The sequence below is a fragment of the Scomber scombrus genome, chromosome 13, assembly GCF_963691925.1.
Source record: "Scomber scombrus chromosome 13, fScoSco1.1, whole genome shotgun sequence".
Lineage (NCBI taxonomy): Eukaryota > Metazoa > Chordata > Actinopteri > Scombriformes > Scombridae > Scomber > Scomber scombrus.
Genome location: NC_084982.1, coordinates 17984968 through 18004092, shown reverse-complemented (window position 1 = coordinate 18004092; position 19125 = coordinate 17984968). Strand labels below are relative to the sequence as shown.

The 19125-nt window shown below is 39.0% G+C and overlaps 1 protein-coding gene across 2 annotated transcripts in view; it reads right to left on the bottom strand.

The window, feature by feature from the left end:
• erbb4b (erb-b2 receptor tyrosine kinase 4b) overlaps positions 1–19125 on the bottom strand; it is a 337205-nt gene that overhangs the window by 54638 nt on the left and 263442 nt on the right. Inside the window, exons 17-20 of one of the 2 annotated variants that reach the window (XM_062431155.1) lie at positions 15679–15811; positions 11806–11928; positions 9651–9749; positions 1581–1766 (exon numbers count right to left, since the gene is read on the bottom strand). In XM_062431155.1, the coding sequence (XP_062287139.1) occupies positions 1581–1766; positions 9651–9749; positions 11806–11928; positions 15679–15811 (541 nt within the window). The remainder of the gene's footprint in view (positions 1–1580; positions 1767–9650; positions 9750–11805; positions 11929–15678; positions 15812–19125) is intronic. The other variant, XM_062431156.1, reaches the window with a different exon arrangement.

Below are 19125 nucleotides of genomic sequence, written 5' to 3'. Positions count from 1 at the left end.
GGTGATTAATTCCATACTATGAAAATATTTGTGCTGCGCAGCATGGGAAGTATGTCAGTACGGCAAGACTTAATGCATATCCCTTTGGTATGAAAAAAAACACCTTATGTGGTATGATTGTAACTGTGACCCAAAGTTTAATTGATGGTTTAATATTTTCCTGTGGATGCTCACTGGTACTGCCTGCCTCTGATTTAGCCAAAAACGGCAACAGAAATATTTGTCTAAGATATTAAATCTGGGACTGCAGTGATTGCAAAGTCTTCCCTGTCTTTTTAACCCATTACTTTGCTCTCTGTGCATGACACTTTCATCAACCATCAACTTATTGCAGCATTTTGGAGAGATAATTATATCATATGATATAAACAGAGGTATAATGCAATCTAATACAAAAGCCCTGCTATAAATACCTTTTTAGTAAATAACATCAGATGAATAAAAAATAGTTTGTGAAGCTTATAATGCTCATATTTTACAAAGGTGGTTAGACTGTGCCAGAGAGGTTGACTCAACATTATGATGATTTGTGACCCTGTCATTTCCCCCCCAAAACCTTAGAAACAGAGAGAAAAGAGAGATGGAGTAAGAGAGGTGAAGCTGTCAACTATTAACATTGACAACTAAATTATAACTAATTATTATGCACACCGTCATCCATGATCCCATACCAGTGAGTTCCCTGCACTCCACACTTTCCCCTACAAAGTCAAGCAAGGCTTTGAATTATTTACTTCAGCTCTCCAGAGATGCTGGCAAGGGGCGCTGCCGTCTGCTGTTGAATCCTCCACATACACCAGCACACACTCATAGGCACTTTACCAAATCTCCAGTCCTTGTCTCAGGCTTGCAGCTATTTACTAAAGACCAACGCAGATATATTTTTCACTCTGGACAGAATGTGGTAATTCACTTGGCCTCTCTTAGCTGAGACATGTTATAAAAGGGTGTGTGTGTGTGTCTGTGTAATCCAAATAAAACATCTATATAGTATGATTTCTGTTGAAGAAACGATGCATGGCAGCTTGCGACGACACAACACAAATGTGGAGGAGAAAGAAAAATTTAAAACGATTGTAAAACTTGTATAACAGCAAAAGCAGATGTAGTGAGACAGAGGCATTTCTCACTCACTGCTAACCAAAGAAAAGGTAAAACAAAAGGCAGAAACTGAGAAAAAAGGAATTATTGTAGGAACATAACAATCACAGTGGATGAACCTCTACAAAATATCATTAAAAAACACTCAAAAACCACATGCAGTTCAAGGGCTTTCCAACACTCCAACCTATCACATATTATTGATCCAGATAATTGCTGCAACCGTCAAAGGTGCAGAAGTACGAATCACGATAATGATCCACGGATTAACAACTTGATCATGTATCAAAGTGAATCAATACAAAAAACAACCCCTAATTTATCTGTCAATCCACCAACCTGCCAACTACCCATCCAAACATTCGACCAATAACCAAAACATCCAACCAGTTAATTAACAAATAAATACACCAACCGCATCAACCAACCATTGATGCAGCCAGTCAAACAACTAATGAAGCAGCCTTTTCCATCCTTACCTTGGCAATCTGGACACACCAATTAAGCAACAGCTGGGATCCGATGTTGTCCTTGTGCTCGTGGACGTAGTCAAGCAGGCACCCGTGAGGCATCAGTTGTGTGACCAGCTGGATGGTGGGGCTCAGGCAGACACCCAGCAGACGGACCAGGTGGGGGTGCTCCATGCTGGCCATGATCAGGGCCTCCTGAATGAGACAGATACACACTCAGGCATGTGGGGCAAAGGCTTACGGGTGAAGTTTTTAACATTAGGTCAACTGATTCTACAATGTTGTTTAGTTCAGGAAATATCCAACCGTTAAATATTGGTATGCTTAGATTTGAAAAGTAGTAGTAAAAAACGAACAAGCATTATCTACACGGGTATTTCTTTGATATTGTAAAATTCAGCGAAGATAATTATACAGGTAAAAAATGGCATCTATAGGGGAAAATAAAGGTTTTTGTTCTTAATGAACGGAATTGTAAGCTAATGCTAAGCATATTAACTAAAACATCGCATTATTTTTTTGAAATTGAGAATGACACCTTACTTGGATGTGTTTCTATTCGCATATTAAGAAAAAACATATTTAAGCACTTGTAACTATGCTATTTGTGATATTTCCCTGATCCTGAACCTAAAAATGTTTGCCAGTTAGTGCCAAAGGAGAAATGAGAGAGCAAAGGTTCAAAGACTCAGCATAATTCAAGAGCTGGCAGACAGACCATCCTGTGTACAAGTATAGACTGAACTATCAAAGATCATAAGACCCCTTATTCTGTTGTAGGCTAGAGTTTCTCTTGAAGCAAGCAGGAAGGTTCCACTAGGTCAAAAACAGTAGAACTTAATTTAAAACATAGACATCAAAGTGACTCACTGCTTCATAAGACTGTCAGCAGTCTTTGTGTTAATTAAACATGTAGTAAACACTAAGGTGAGATTGTTATAAGTCATGTGTTTTCTTGCCAAACAGTTCTGTCTTTGGAGTACAAAGTTTGGTCTGAAATTTTGTTATCACACAGTAGCATATTCCTCTGTATAGAAAATATGTACATTTGAAGAAGCTGCTCCAATATAGTGCTTAAAGTGCATTGAACTCGCGTGTTATACCTATATGTGTGGGATGTTTCATACTATATAACAGCAAATATGATAAATTGATCTGCAATATTGTATAATTGAAGCATCGTAAACACCAACATAGGAAACGTATTATTCAAATGATACATATCCTGTACCGAAGATAAGAATAGACCTTCATCTATTCTGTGCAACTATGTAACTACCAACACACATGAATTCACACACACACACACACACACACACACACACACACACACACACACACACACACACACACACACACACACACACACACACACACACACACACACACACACACACACACACACACACACACACACACACGGGGTTATGGGTTAATATGACAATTCATCATGAGATTGATAGCTGTGCAGCAAAAATATACAGCATACCGTAAGTGATGGTGTGTGTATGTGTATGTGTATGTGTATGTGTTTGTGTGTGTGTGTGTGTGTGTGTGTGTGTGTGTGTGTGTGTGTGTGTGTGTGTGTGTGTGTGTGTGTGTGTGTGTGTGCGAAACAGAGAGACAGATATATTTCGCGTGTAAAGCTCCACTGAACACTGACACTGAGAGATACAACCACACCACAGTCTAGGATTTATATGGCTCAAGTATCACAACGCTTGCATATTCAGATCCTGCTTGCTGGAGATGTTCGGCGATGGCAGTACATGAGGGTGATGGTAAATCAGACTCCAAGTCTATGAAAGACTGGGCCTTTCTGTCTGCCTGCTGTTTGACTGCCTTTTAAGTAAACCCTTTTAAGTAAACATATGTTTAAAGGATGACTGTAGGGTTCAACTTTCACTGTGACATGATATCCTAAAACGTGTTCACTCCTGTATTCTCTTGTATCCATGCTGTCTGCATGAGTGAATATTGAAAATACAGGGAGAGATTATTTTGTTTGTATTTTTTTTAACCTTTTGTTCCACTGTTGCACCACAATGGAAAACATTGTTTTTATAGACTGTGATATGAGGAGAATCTACTTAATAACTCAAAAAGGCTATTTCACTGTGTTGCATAGTTTATTAAACTGATGTATTTTCTTTGTGCATTTTCAGGATTGAAAAATGCACTGCAGTGATGTTAAAAGGCTGAACATGGTGCTTTTAATCTCTCTCTTGGCATTTTTACCTCATGCTGCTACAGCCTTAATCTGACAGAATTCAATTCATACTTGTACCTTGTTGAAATTGATACAGACATGTTAAGATTGCCATTGTGACTTATGTAAAAATGACTAGCACTTATTCAGGCATGAGAAATGTTAAATTGCTATCAGATGAACCTAAAATGGTGCATATCTAAAAGGGGCTCTAGGTTAACAACTAACAGAACTATTGACTGCACAACACTCAGCTTTTTAGACAAAGACTTAATCAAACTCTGTTCCAATTTAGCTGATTTGTCTGAATCCTTATCTTATACTAGTTGGAAAAACACATGCTGTTTGGAATTATGCTGATAGATTTTAAAGTCATCAAGTAGATGGTATGTGTCTTCTTTTTGTGTGTACATACCATAGATAGACTGTATATAAGAAATGGACGTAACATCTGTGACGTCACCCATTGGTTTGTGGACTGCTGCTCAGAAGCCAATAGTTTCGGATCTGGGCAGCGGCATCTTGAACATTTCCGGTGCATGCTGGGAAAGATAAAAACACGGATTCTACTTATATGGGCATCAGGAGGGGCATGAAGCGCCCTCCTGAACCTGTGAACCAATCAAACTGTCAATCACGACGTAGCCACGCCCTAATGCATACCCTACTTTATCGTCAAATATAAAATCAGGGAGGCCAAAATTTCACAAATGAACATCATACTGCATTGAATAAGGCTTTCAACTAGCGATTGAGACCATAAACACATTTTGAAAATGTTTACTGAGGTTAGAAATCAAGTGAGAAGTTGGTGAATTCTCCATTGACTTGTATAGAGACGGAAGTCCTTTTGACACCAAAACGGTCGCCCCCTGGTGGCCTTTTGATAGAATGCAAACATACCAGGCTGGGGGGTGCCGGTCCTCTGAAATGAGGCCAACGCGGAAGTAACTTAAAACTGCATTCTATCAAAAGGCCACCAGGAGGCGACCGTTTTTGCGCCTCATGACCTTCCTGATGCCCATATAAATAGAATCCGTGTTTTTATTTTTCCCGGCATGCACCTGAAATGTTCAGTCTATCTATGGTATGTACACACAAACAGAAGACACATACCATCTACTTGATGACTTTAAAATCTATCAGCATAATTCCAAACAGCATGTGTTTTTCCAACTAGTATAAGATAAGGATTCGGACAAATCAGCTAAATTGGAACAGAGTTTGATTAAGTCTTTATCTAAAAAGCTGAGTGTTGTTTAAAATTAAAGGAGACCCCAACATAAAGTGTCTTAGTAAGGTGTTGAGCCACCAAAACAGCTTCAATGCCCCTTGGCATTGATTCTAAAAGTCTCTGATAGTGGTGTAGACCATTGGTCCAAAATCTCCCATAAGTGTTTAATGATGTCTTTTCCTAGATGTAAATGCAGTTGTCACTTCAGTCACTGTTCTTATTCAGCCAGCTCAGAAGTCTTTGTGACTGAAGCTCTTGCCATCCGTGCCCCTAAGTGACTTACAATCCTCTTTAAAAAAATCACTTGGATCTTTTCCTCTTGCCATCTTCAAACAAAATCAGGATCAACTGGGCCTTTCATACATGCCACAGAGCATGATTGAATGTTTATTGCTTAATTGTACTATGCAGTGCACCAGTGTGGAAGCATCTGCATTAATTATGTTTCTCCACTAATTTATTCAGTTTTTTTCTTTAATTTGTCACCTGTCTGTATATGGGTGTATGGATATGTACTGTAAGAGAGAGAATACTATCTGTGTGTATGTTTAGTAATAATTTATTTAGATAGTCACAATGTAGACTATTGGCAAAAAAAAATACACTGAGAAACAAAAGTAGATATTCAACATTGCTTTAGGCTCTGTAAACATAACTTTTGAGTTGAGATAACCTATGGCACAAAATAACTTTACTTATGTTTTGCTTTGTTTTTCATTAGCCACTGATTAATTTCTCATTTGGATGCTGAACAATGTCAAATTAAATTAAAGCCGCAAGCGGCGATGGCGGGCCCTCGCTCACCCATGCCACCGCGGGGCCTGAGGCATGGCGGGGCTGTGGCGTGAAGCAGAAAGTGAGAAAAAACCTGGAAGGAGGCCAAAAATGCAATGTTTCGTTCATCCAGTAGGGGGCAGTCACAGGTAGTTACACATATGGTCTGGTGTGGTCTGGTGTGTTCAGGGCGGCCACTCATCAGTCATGTGAAGTTTGGAGTGAATTGGACAAAGCATGAAGGAGTTATGAGAGGTTGATGGTTCATCCACCAGGGGGCAGTAGAGTGTAATAAAACACAAGCGGTTGCGTTCAGGGTGGGACAGTGATTACACATGTGAAGTTTTGTGGAAATCGCACAATGATGATGTAAAATATGGCACTTCCTGTTTCCACTAGGGGGCGACACGAGTGAAATCGCCTATGAGCGAATGGAGACGTTGAGGTCGGCACCCTGGACCTGTGTACCAATTTTCATGATGATACGAGTTCAATAAAGCCATCAAAAAGCCAAACGTATTTTCTTGGCGATGAATTGATGGTCGCCGCGTCGTCACACGGACGCCATTACTCGTAGCTTCACAGTCTTCATAATGTAGCTTCACCAACTGGTTCTGAATGAAGTTGATGGGGCAAAGTATGTAATTTTAATGAATCTTAGTTAACTTCCTGTTACCACCGGGGGGCGCTATGAGTTACGTGGGAAGTTAATATATCGGGACGTTCAGGGCGGAGCCATCATCATGTCCAGCAAGTTTGAAGCTGATTGGATGAAGTATGTGGGCGTGAGAGCCACTCGTATGTACATGGCGAGCACGCCAAAGTTAGTTGAGCCCTGGCAGACACGCCCTTTGACCTACGGATGCGCAGAGCACAACTTAAGCTCAGCTAGGTCTGGAGATGTTGCGTACCTAATTTGAACTTGATCGGGCGAACGCTGTGGGAGGAGTTAATTTTAGGCGGGAAAAATCAAAACCAAAATGGCCGACTTCCTGTTGGGTTGAGGTCATGAGGTCAAGAGGCTTTTTTGCATATGTCGGTATAATACATATGTGTACCGAATTTTGTGAGCATAGGACAAAGTTAGCAAAATTCCCTACGGGCATTTTTGGACTTTGTAGGGGGCGCTATTCCGCCATTCTGCGTCGACCATGTGCGACCACCCAAAAATATCGAATTTCGGATGAGGCCGGACGTCCGTGCAAAAGTATAAGCATTTTCGCATTTGGGAAAGGGGCGAAATTGGGGCACGAAATGTCGGAATAATAATAATAATAATAATAATAATAATAATAATAATAATAATAATAATAATAATAATAATAATAATAATAATAATAAACATTACAATTTCAATAGGGCTTTCGACAGGCGACTTGCAGTCGCCGCTCGGGCCCTAATAAACATTACAATTTCAATATAGCATTTTTCCCCGGGGGTCTTCCATACCACATGATTACTTGATTACTTGATTACTTTGGGGTCACTTGCACTTTGGGGTCACTTGCACGTTGGGGCATGAACGAATTTCAATAGGGCTTTCGCCAGGCGACTTGCAGTCGCCGCTCGGGCCCTAAATATGATGAAAACATATTTGTATGTGTGTGTGTATATATATATATATACACACACACACATATATATATATATATCTCAAGTAAATTATTATAAAGTTAAGAAGAAATTAGGTGTGTGTATTGTTGTGATATATAAATTTAACTTTCTCCTTTTCTTTTTTTTTTCTCAGGCACTGTGTAACCTCGTCAAAAGAAGTACTTCATAATATTTATTATAGTTTTATAATTGTGTTGTATCTATACATGTTTAATACTAATCAAACAGACTAGAGGAACAACAACAAAATACTAAAATCTAAGCAAAACCTTACTGAAAAGAACAGATGATTATCATCTTCATGTACAAGGGAAACAACATTACTGAATACATTTTCCAGGGACAAACCACAAGATTGTATTCTGCTACAGTGAAAAACAAGCCTTGAGCAGTAGTTTGGCCTTCAGCAGGAATAACATAGCGCACCCTGTCTGCCTGTAGCCACTTCTACGTTTACACACCAGCACACACACTCTTACACACATGCATACATACATATGTGTGACAATCTTGCACTGTATTGACACCCTATCCTCTCGCTAGGAGGGCAGCAGGGAGGCAATTTTGTTGCTGGGGAAAACATGCCCATTTGACTCTATGTGATGCTGTGCTTTGATTGCAGTTTAAAAGGATGAGCGTGTCTCCTCAGAACCCTCTACAGGTACGGAAAACAGGTGAGTACCAGAGATAGGGACAGAATAAGAAAGCCTGGAAAAACTCAATCTACTGGCAAACATACGCACACACAAGCATCCACACACAAAAACAATCAGTCCTCAGTGACATTCTTCAAACAGTGGCAAGTGAGTGTGGCCTGCAGTGAGAAGGTCAGCAGTCACAATTCCCAGACGGGCTGGGAAAATATGGATGGGTAAAGTAAATTAATGGCATTCTCCTCTCTTTCTGTAACTAACGCAGATGATCCCTTGAGCAAAAGCTGAGCTGCTCAGGAGTCAATAGAAGAAGCATGTGGAAATGGATGAATGTGAAGTGAGGTGCCATTGGAAAATATGATGGAACCCAAATTATTTTACTGGGAGGCATACAAAATGAATAAAGCAAACATCAACAGAATTGGACTGTACTTTTCCACTGTTATTATTTTTAGGTATGTAAAAAAAAAAAAGTGTTATTCTTTGATTAAAATACATTATTATGCATGTAGGTACTCCACATCTCCACTGCCTAGGTGACCTCTCAATGAAATATAGATGTATTTTATATTTTCCAGTTGTTATTGATTGGTTAGCTCACAGCAGCCACAGTGTAAAGATTGTCAGCATGCCATGTTAATGAATGCTCATTTGCAAGACATGCAGATTTTGTCACACAACCCATCTCGGTGAGTGTTGTTTGTGTCATGCTATGCATACATGGAGCTGTGCATTCATGTTTTTGTTTTTGTTCCCCTAATACATGAATATGCATGGTCTATATGTTATTGTTTCTGTCCCTCTTTATACAATATGACCACGTAAAACCTTGTTTTGTCTCCCTTCTGATTGTCAGACAAGTGCTCAAAGCACACAGCGCATAAAATATACAGTAACGCACGTAGGTTATTCATCAAAGACATCCTGATAAAAATAGAAATGCTAACACTCCAAAACTCTTCCTCTTAGACTGTCAAACTAAGTGCAAAACATGAGTGCAATTGGGTCGCTTTCGATGTGTGTGTGCCTGGGTTTGCATGTGTACGTGTGTTGATGGAAAGTTATTTCATCTGCATTGCATCATCATGGGGTAATAATTTAGATTTTTTTTCACTTTTCCTTTTGAAATGAGCCGAGCTGTGAATGTTTTATAAATGGGGGCCATGTGCACTGTGCGTGGAGCCAGTGGCATGGTGTATGTGTGTGTATGTGTGTATATGTAGGGGTCCTAGGAACCCCTGATGGTTTCTTTTCTGGTGTGTATGTGGTTGAAGTGTAGTATTTAATAACTTAATTTCATCCATAGAGTGGATGTGTAAGTTGTGAGAAGTGGTTCAATCTTTTGGTAAAAGCTTAAGAGATGGTCATATTCCAACAATTAAGTATGTACCATGGACCCAGAAGCCTGGCAGTTATATGATGTATGATCTTGAAATACTTCTATATAATAAAATATACTTTGAGAAACCAACTCATTTTTGTAACTCTCAAATTTAAACTGTAAAAATGATTGTTACATTTAATCTGACAGAAATCTTGCAGTCTAAAATACAATTAACTGCAATGAATTCTCTTTTTGTTTTGGAGATACTCACGTCCATGAACTCCACGTTAGCCTTGGGTCCTGTGGCTTCGTTCAGGATTTTAATGGCTACAGGAATCTTCACCGTTTCACCCTCTGGGACCCAAATACCCTTAAAAAGAAATAAACAGATCATGACTCATTATAGTGAAGTCACAAAACACCCACTCATTATTAAAAGAAAGTTATAAATTTGAACAGGAGGATGCCCAATTAGTAAATTGACGATTTCTCACTCTCCATTCTTATTCTTATTCTTTAAAATAACTACCTTCCTTATTCTCACTGGCCAAGTATGAGGATGTAATGCCTGATTGTGTGAGTAAAGGTTATTTTGTCCTTCAAAAAAGCTTGGGTAAAACTATTTAATCATTTTGAAGTATCTCATTTCAGGTGGGATTAAAGTGATTTAGCAGCTGCCAAATTGGTCAAAGCATTTAAAAGAGGAGATGATTCAAGTGCCTCTCAACTTTTCAAAATGCTTCAAATGTCTTCCACCTTTGTTCAGCATTGATGTGACTACATATCCCCAGTGACAGCAGGCCCAAAGCCTCCACTAATAATGTTAAAAAAACCTGTCTTATCAAAGCCGTAATTTCAATGTGATGTCTTTTGTTTTGATATAGTCTCTTCAGCCGCACGTGTGTACATGGTCATTATTCAGCAGAGTGAATCTTACTTTTCAAATTACCTACACAGACAGCATGTAATATTGTGCAGTTATTCCATAGATAAGTTGTATATCCCTCAGTATTTCAGCAATAACAGTTATAGCTACTAAACAATGTGACGTATTGCTTTGAAAGGAGCCAGCTGTGTTTTTATGGTCTCTTTCCTAATGGCCAAAGACATGTTTTCCTTTTTTACTCAAGCTTTATTGAAAATATTTTCAGTTTATAGCAATATCAATATTAATATAAGGGAAGTGTATGTAATGCAGCTCAGTGTGACATACTGATTAACAACTTTGGCACATTGTTCTCTTCATGTCAAGGTGTTTGACCAAGTGTTGAGTGAGAAAGTGAATCGTAGAGTCTGACAAATAATGGTACAAATTGACTGACTCCTTGTTAAAACTACCATGTATTGTAATTAGATATGGTAGATTCAGTGTTTCTCACCAAAGCCCACTTTGTGTATCTTTAAGGCCAATAATGTGTTATGCATTTTTAATATTTGAAACATATTTTTTGAAACCTGACTTGTTTACTAACAGCTGTTTACTACAGATATCAATCTTCTTCTTCACTGCCTTTTGCCGGTGCATTGCTACCTATCATATGGCCACGCTATCATTTAATGGACATCGACAATTTCTGAGATAATTGCAAGTCAAGTTGTTATTAACTAACTCTCCTTTGCATCTTGTTTCACTTGTTCATCATATTTTTTGTGCCTTTTGGCTTTCACGTACTACACCTGTGTCACCTGCGTGCATGTATAATGTGAGATCTATATTTAAGTATTATGGCATAAAGAGAGCTGAGCAACACAGCACAGCTCTAAAATTACAAGTGCTGAACCTCAAAATTTGCCATGACCACCTGCGGACTGGCTGGGCTTATCTCAGCATAACTCCACTGTTGCTCAACTCTGAGAGGATCCAGTGGGGAGATTTACTGTAGGTACCTGGAGCCTCTTTGACGCCTCCTGGTCACTATAAAGACTGCCAAGAGGAACTTTGAGATTCTTCTGGGGAATGTACAAGATGTTGCTTTAGAAAATGACATATGTTATCCTGCTACCTTAACTCGGACCCAGAAATGTGCTTTAATATGAATGGATGGATCTACAAAATGACCAGTGATGATTTCAGTGAGAGAGTCCATTCTTTCTAATTTCAGCCATGTCTGTCTTTACCTCTCCCCAACCCATCATCACACTTCTGGTAACCTCGGCTACCTATTTTTTCACTGTAACCCCAGGGGTCTCGATGTCTGTTATTACTTATTCTTTTCATCTCCCGCCTCCAGCCTTCCATCTAATTTGCTGTCATTAATGATCCTGCAATCCGTCTCTCTGGTCTTCCTCTTTTTTACAGGTTTCACATCATGATATCAAATTTAGAAGTTTATTAGTTAATTTGGCCATGATCCGACACAGACAGACTGCAACTGAAACACAAGCAAACTGTTATTTTGAATGTCTCATTTTTTTATGATCTTTACCTTGTAAACAGTCCCGAAGGCCCCAGAACCAAGGATCTTCACCCTTTTGAGCTCTGTCTCTTTCAGAATGCGAAGCTGGGCTTGGTTGGGTGCTGTTCCACTGGGTGTTAAAGGCTCCACCAACTAAAAACACATGCAGTAACACAGAAGACACTCAGTCAGTAAAGTGTATAACACAGAGTCACAGAAAAATTACTTATTGTGTCATGCGGTCACCTGCCAACAACTCATAAGTATATACTACATACTATAATACTACTATAATACTTCTCATATTGTTGAGTAACTAGTATTTATTTTAAAAAGTAAGTAACACTGTAGCTCAGTGGGAACACTTAACACTTTCCTGGTTAAGGTATATTGCACATATACACCAGGGACATTTAATTACCCCCTTTACTGTAGATGATGCCAACTTACACACACCCCCATTCAAGCAAAAAAAGAAAAGAAAAAAACCCCCAAAACCTTTTATGTGGCATTGCTCATATACAGTTAAAATATTGTTCCTTAGATCAATGGCAAAACAAAAAAGAATAACATTTTTTTTTAGTTTCTACTAAACTCTGACCTAATTTCCAGGAAATCATACCATTAAACTTGTCTCATAATGCAAAGAGAATTACCATTTGAGGCTCCTTAAAGTAATGACTAAAAACAAGCACTTCTTCAAATAAGAATAGTTTGCATAATAGCGTAATTTGATACCATAACTGTATCTAGCTGAGGTTTCAATTACTAAGAAACCTGTTAATATCACCATGTATTTTACAAAACAATAGTAATGATATTCTTAACAATGAAAATAACTTAATTAGTAATTACAGTCACTGTGCAGTACTTACAATGACAGTAGGGTTACAATGGCATTTTATCTCAACAACACAAATCCATACCTATTTCAATATCACAAATGAGATATTAAATATGTGAACAGAAGAAGAAGATGGAGATAGGTGTATGGAGAGTGAGAGAATGACGAGGGTGAGGTGGATAATTGCAGAATCTGAAAAAGAGTTGACACTTTTGTTGTCTCATTACTGCTCAAGTGGAGGAAAGAACGGATGAAATAACAAGAGAAAAAGAAAGATTATTTGAGGAGAGGGAGGGCGGGAGGAGGATGTGGAGTTGGAGAGAAACTGTGGCAGAAAAAAAACAACAACAAGACGACGATGAAGAAGCAAGTAGCAGAATTAGTCAGAAGGATGCATAAGCGTGAGAGAGGGAGCAATATAAAAAGAATTAGGAAAAGGGTGGAAGATTAGAGGGAGGGAGGGCGGCAGAGAGAGGAAAAACAGAGAGAGAGAGTGTAAATCAGCCTGGCTGTGGTCGGCAGCTTCTGTCCCTCTGGCTCATGGTTACCATTTGATTAAAAACAATAGCCATTCTTCATTTAAATTGAACAACAAATCAGCTTCTGCAGGGTGGAAACAAGAAGGACGAGGGGATGAGTATGACACACACACACACACACACACACACACACACACACACACACACACACACACACACACACACACACACACACGCACACACACACACACACACACAAACAAGACAACACAGATGTCTTAAAAATGACCATACACACACATGCTGTCCAGCATTAGTGGTGCTGAATATGTTGAGGCTGTCTAAAGCACAGTGGAGCTGTCCACTTTCCTACTCTGCAATGTGGTGCTGAAACACTGAATAATGCATAGTTACACAAACCATTCAGTTATGTTACCATGCTACAGTTGAAAAACATCTCACAGTAACAGCTGACAACAGAATGATGAGAAAAATACTCAAGACATGCCGCAATGGCATGTTACAAATGTTCATTATAAATGCGTAAAAAACAAAGATGCAACACAAAAACAGACAAACAAAAAACACTAAAAATATCTACTGACCACTACTTGATAAACAGCCCAGCATTTTGAGAGTGACAGTGAAAGTTTAGATGGTTGGATTCAAGATTGGCATGTGTACCCCCACTAATGAATGAAGGCACTGTAGTATGTGTGGCCATGGTTGTCACAAATGCTTTGGTAGAAGAAATTTACATTAAAGTTACTGCTTTTGACTGATCTCCACAGGATAAATGTCACAGTGCTGTGCAGTATATTAACCCTAGCTAGCAAAAGTAATCACTCTTCATTTTGTATTAATATCAATCAATACACATGCAATACATAATTTGAGGTGGAATAAGATAAAAAAAAACACAGTTTAATAGAAATGTGAAACATTTGAAAAAAGTGAAATTGTCCCCTTTGGGGCCAGAACACAGAAGCAGATGGTATAGTTTCAATCATAACATGAAGATTTTATTTGAAATCCTCATTCTGAAATCTTTGAAGATTTCAAATGACGCTTTGTGAATTTTGTATTCCTTCCAAAAGTTGACATTTGCTTCTACTTTTGGCGCAGCCTGAAACAACACAGCCCAGTAAGCTTAGTTTAAATTGTTTAAGCTGCCATGGTAGCTCATAAAAGTTTAATTTAGATATCTCTCTTACATATAACTTTACACAGAGACAAAAACACTGCTTGGACACTGTTGTGTTTTTACCAAATAAAATCAGTAACAAACTGAAAAGCTTTACATAACTACAGCAGTATTGTGTAGCTTTATATCTACAATGCCACTGCAATAATAGAGGTTTGTAAGCTTCCGCCTACTTCTTGGATTACTGTCTGAAAAAGACGTTTCATATATTTATTAAATACTTTCAGTTTGGGTATGCACCTGACATTTAACATTGTTGGTAGCACATTTTATTATAGCCTCATTAAGATTGACAGCAGACTTATTTCTCATGCAGGTGTATATTCTAAGAACTCTTTATTAGCACCAGTGTATAATGAGGTAGAAGCAGGCCTCTGCAATATATTGAACATTAGTCTAGCCAGTGTTGTGTGTGTATGTAACAAAGAAAATATAGAAGAATGCAAGCACTTAAAGAGAGAGAGAGTATAAGTGTCGATCATTATGAGAGGAGGATGTGTGTAATAATGTGCAATATCAGTCTTATATAGTCTGTAGAAGCCACACTGATACTTGATACTGAGCTCTGAAGAGTAAGAGAGAAAAGCAAAACATATCCTTCTTCTCACTGTAGACACACAAGTGCATTAAATGATATACTCTTCTTGTTTCAAACACAGAGGAAGAGTGCTTTCTCCTCTGCTAATGGTGTGGTCCTTTACCTTTTCCCAACAGAAGTGTCCTCTCCAGTATACTATGACAAAATCAACACCTGAGCCTCTGGGTTTCTAACACTCTACCTCTGCAGTCACCATCTGGAGACATGAAGTCTCATTCTCCTTTCTCTCTCTTTGAGTCTGACTTCACACACACACACATCCACAAATGTACAGACCCTTGAAAGCATACACACAGATATGTGCACAACAATGTAGTCAGACAAATTCAGACAAAAGTCCTCAGGCGTTTCCTATGTTTTGATCCTGATTTATTTAGAAATGAATGGGAGACTCCAACTAAAGGCTGTCAATCATGTGCTGAATAATTCTACCCCTCTTTTAATGAGAACATACAATAAGTAGACCCTTTTCACTAATTCCCATTTAATTTCTTATATAGTTCCAATGCTTTAAAATCTGTAAACCCAGGGTTATGGCAATGTTATATTTATATAGTATGGCTTACAGATTTCCCACGAGTCCTATACAGTAAAGAAGTAAAGACTCACTTTGGCCAAAGTAGGATAAATAGTTGTCATAGTTGTCATACAACTGTCTCCTATGTCCTATGTTGTGTTTCAGTCATGCACAGTCTCCTGCCACCCTTATCTTCCAGCGCTACAGACAGCAATTACTCCCTTCTCTGTTTATCTCTTTTTCATCTACATCCCTACTCACCTCTGTCTCCAGGAAGCGACGAAGAGCTCTCTTCTTCTTAATGTTCTTCCGGCGCACAGACACCGCTACGCTCAGCCCCATGATCACCACCATGAAGAGGCCACCGATTACCCCTGCTGCGATCAGAGGGGTTCTTTGGAAAAGAAAGTGGAAGGGGAAAGAAGGAGGTAAATAAATTAATGATGAAGAAGAGGAGGATGCAGGCGATGAGAATGCATGAAACATTATTAAGAGGAGGACAGAGACGATGACAGAAAGGGGGCGGGGCAGACAGGTTGAATAGGTTGAGTAGGAGCAGGGAAGAAAAGGATGAAAAGACAGCAGTTGGCACCATGCTTACACTGCCACGTGTGCATATACACACACACACACACACACACACACGCACACGCACACGCACACGCACACGCACACGCACACGCACACACACACACACGCACACACACAAACACACACACACACACACACACACACACACACACACACACGCAAACAAGAAAGCAAATAAACAAACAAACAAACATGTCTCTACAGTATATGCTTTTGTGGGCGATCCTTATAAAAACCTCTTAACCTTCAGTGAGCTTTTGTGTGTTTTCCACTGAGCTTCATATGGTAAGAAATATCCCTCCATGCCCTCTCATTAAAAGTGAGACTGGGTTTTAAAAAAAATGGAAATAACCATCAAAGTGAATTCTCAGCACCACACCAACGCTGTCATTTGAAATCAAGCCTCTCAATACTTTTCCTGATATGGTGCCCAAACTGTCTACAAATTTGCTGCAGAAATGAGGAGGAAGAGATGGTTTCCCAGTATTCCAGCCCACACTCTACTTTTTTCTGTAATGAAAGAACCTAATTTGGTCAGGGCATACTCAAGCTCTGCCCTAAATCAGTAAAAAAGGCTGTTATTCAGGACTATATATCATAGACTGAAAGGATACACCCTATAAAATGTTATCACAGTGAGCCATCTTCACGGGGTGTGAAGAACTCTGTACTCCCCCTAATCTCTCTTCAGCTTGCACAGGGAGAAAAAACCCTAGTTTGGGGACTTAAATGTGTGGTTGTAAAGAGCCTGTGAGAACTAGAGCCTGCCCAATAAATCAGCCTGGCGGATATGACCATTATTAGCTTTGTGCAGACATGTCAGTAACTATACTTGACAAGAAACAGAAGTAAACATTGTTAAGATTTTATTTGAGCTAATTAATCAATTTACTTGATAGTTACTGGGTGTTTAGGAAGAAGTCCGATTTAAAGGCACCATGATTGCATACAAAATCAGTGGAAATATTAAACAGGAATTTGCCTAGGGTGGTATGAATTAATGTTAAAATGTTGCTTAGCTTTTCTGTCTAAACATACCTTCACATGAGAAGATTGATATATCTCATATCTTTCCCTCATCATGAAGTTAGAGACAGGAGAGGGCCAGCTTACTTTAGCAGCCACCAACACTCTAACCCTCTAAAGCTGACAGATAAATATGTTATCGCTTTTGTTTAATCTGTGTACAAACAGAGATGTAAGAAGGACAAGTTCCTAGTGATAACATGTGGTGTTGAAAAGTAAACAGCCCATTAATATGTGTGGAGTCTATATTTCAGTATTTCTGTGGTAATTGTAAATATAACAAATAAAACAACACTGACCTGTAAATATCACATAAAAATCCTGATTCATGTGGTCACAATGGCTGTTTTTGCATTAGTATGACAAATAGTTATGTAATCCAGGTATCATGGCATTTCAGGACACATAAATAAAGTATGTGTGTGACTTAAGCAAAGGAACCACTAAGGGCCAGTGAACCACAAATGGCCACATATCAGTCTGCAAGAAAGGCCACAGAGGATTTGATGCATGACCAAATGTCATTTTAGCATCAAGATCCATTTTAGATGTGTAATCTTCACGCTTCACTTACATGGTCTTTCCAACTGACATTAACAGGTCCCTTGAGTGATTATATGAAACCCAGCTGTGCTGTAAATGCACTCAAGAGATACAGTTCTAAAGATTGCACAAGACACCTTTGCACATGGTCAGAGATGCATTTGACCACATAAAATGCAATGTTTCTCCACCATACAAACATCAGAATCTGAAAAAATAACGTCAATTATATGTAATAAGCCAATCACAGAATACTGAGATAAATAAGCAGTTATGATTACGTGGTATAGGACCATGTCAGATGAGGTATTGTCAGTTTTTATCAGGCTAAATATTACGTTACATGAGTAAGTGACAGATTAATCCATCTTAATCAGATATGCACACAATCCCTAGCACCAGATATATGTTAATGCCAGGTGGAACGGTGGCCTTTAAAGGCTTAGTCTAATCAGGTATTTCTGATAAGACACTCACAGACATGCTCAAAAGCCAATACCCCAGACACGTAACAGATTTACAAGATGTGTGGCAGCTCAGAGCAGACAGCTGTGCCTGAGGTTAGCTGGAGGTCTACTGTAGCCCAGCCAGTGCTATCGGAGATCTGATAAGGGCTGATCTGCTCACCAGGTTAGGTGATATTTACATTCCCCCCACCTGCTGCAGGAAAATACTTTTTCAAGAGGAAAGGTGTAGATTTTGTTTAGTTCTCATAAGGGGTCATGGATTCATATATATCTCCTTCATCATCTACTTGCCTTAGTAAGTTTTAAGAAATGGAGTGCTGATCAGTAAATAGCCTCAATAAACAAACAAATCTATGTGGCTGTGATTTATAATGTTATTAATAAATTAAAACACATTAATACTGTCAGTTTGTCTCTGTTTCTACTGTAACTGTATGCCTCCCTTTTTACAAGCAGCCAATATTGTCTCTCCTGCTCCACTGCTAATGTTAGATAGTCAAAATGTATACCAATATTCACCAGATGTAGTTTAAAGTCATACATTACCTTTAAGCATTCTTGTCATGTTCTATATATGTCTCTGTTATTCATTGTGGCAGTGTTGTAGATATCCAGAACCACATTTTGTTGTTGTTTTTTTAATCATCCCCCAAACCACACCTAACAATTCTCAGTGCCACCTGATGCCTGAAACTGTTTCTCTTGAAATCTTGAATCCATTTGCTGTAAACTGTTGGCAGCATTGTGTTCCCTTTTCTCGCCCTCAGTCTCAGAACAAAAGCGAAAGCGCTATCAATTGATCAAGAACCAGGCAAATTGCTTGTGTGCACAAACATACACACAAACACATACACACACAGAGAGAAACACAAACATGCATGCATGCACGGAGAGGCATTAAGGACACTCAGAGATTTTGGGCCTCAGAGCTACCCATTCATCAAAGACTTTCTTACTGAGATTCCTTTGTATATGTATGTGTGTGTGTGTGTGTGTGTGTGTGTGTGTGTGTGTGTGTGTGTGCGTGTGTGTGCGTGCGTGCGTGCGTGCGTGCGTGCGTGTGTGTGTGAATGCGCATATG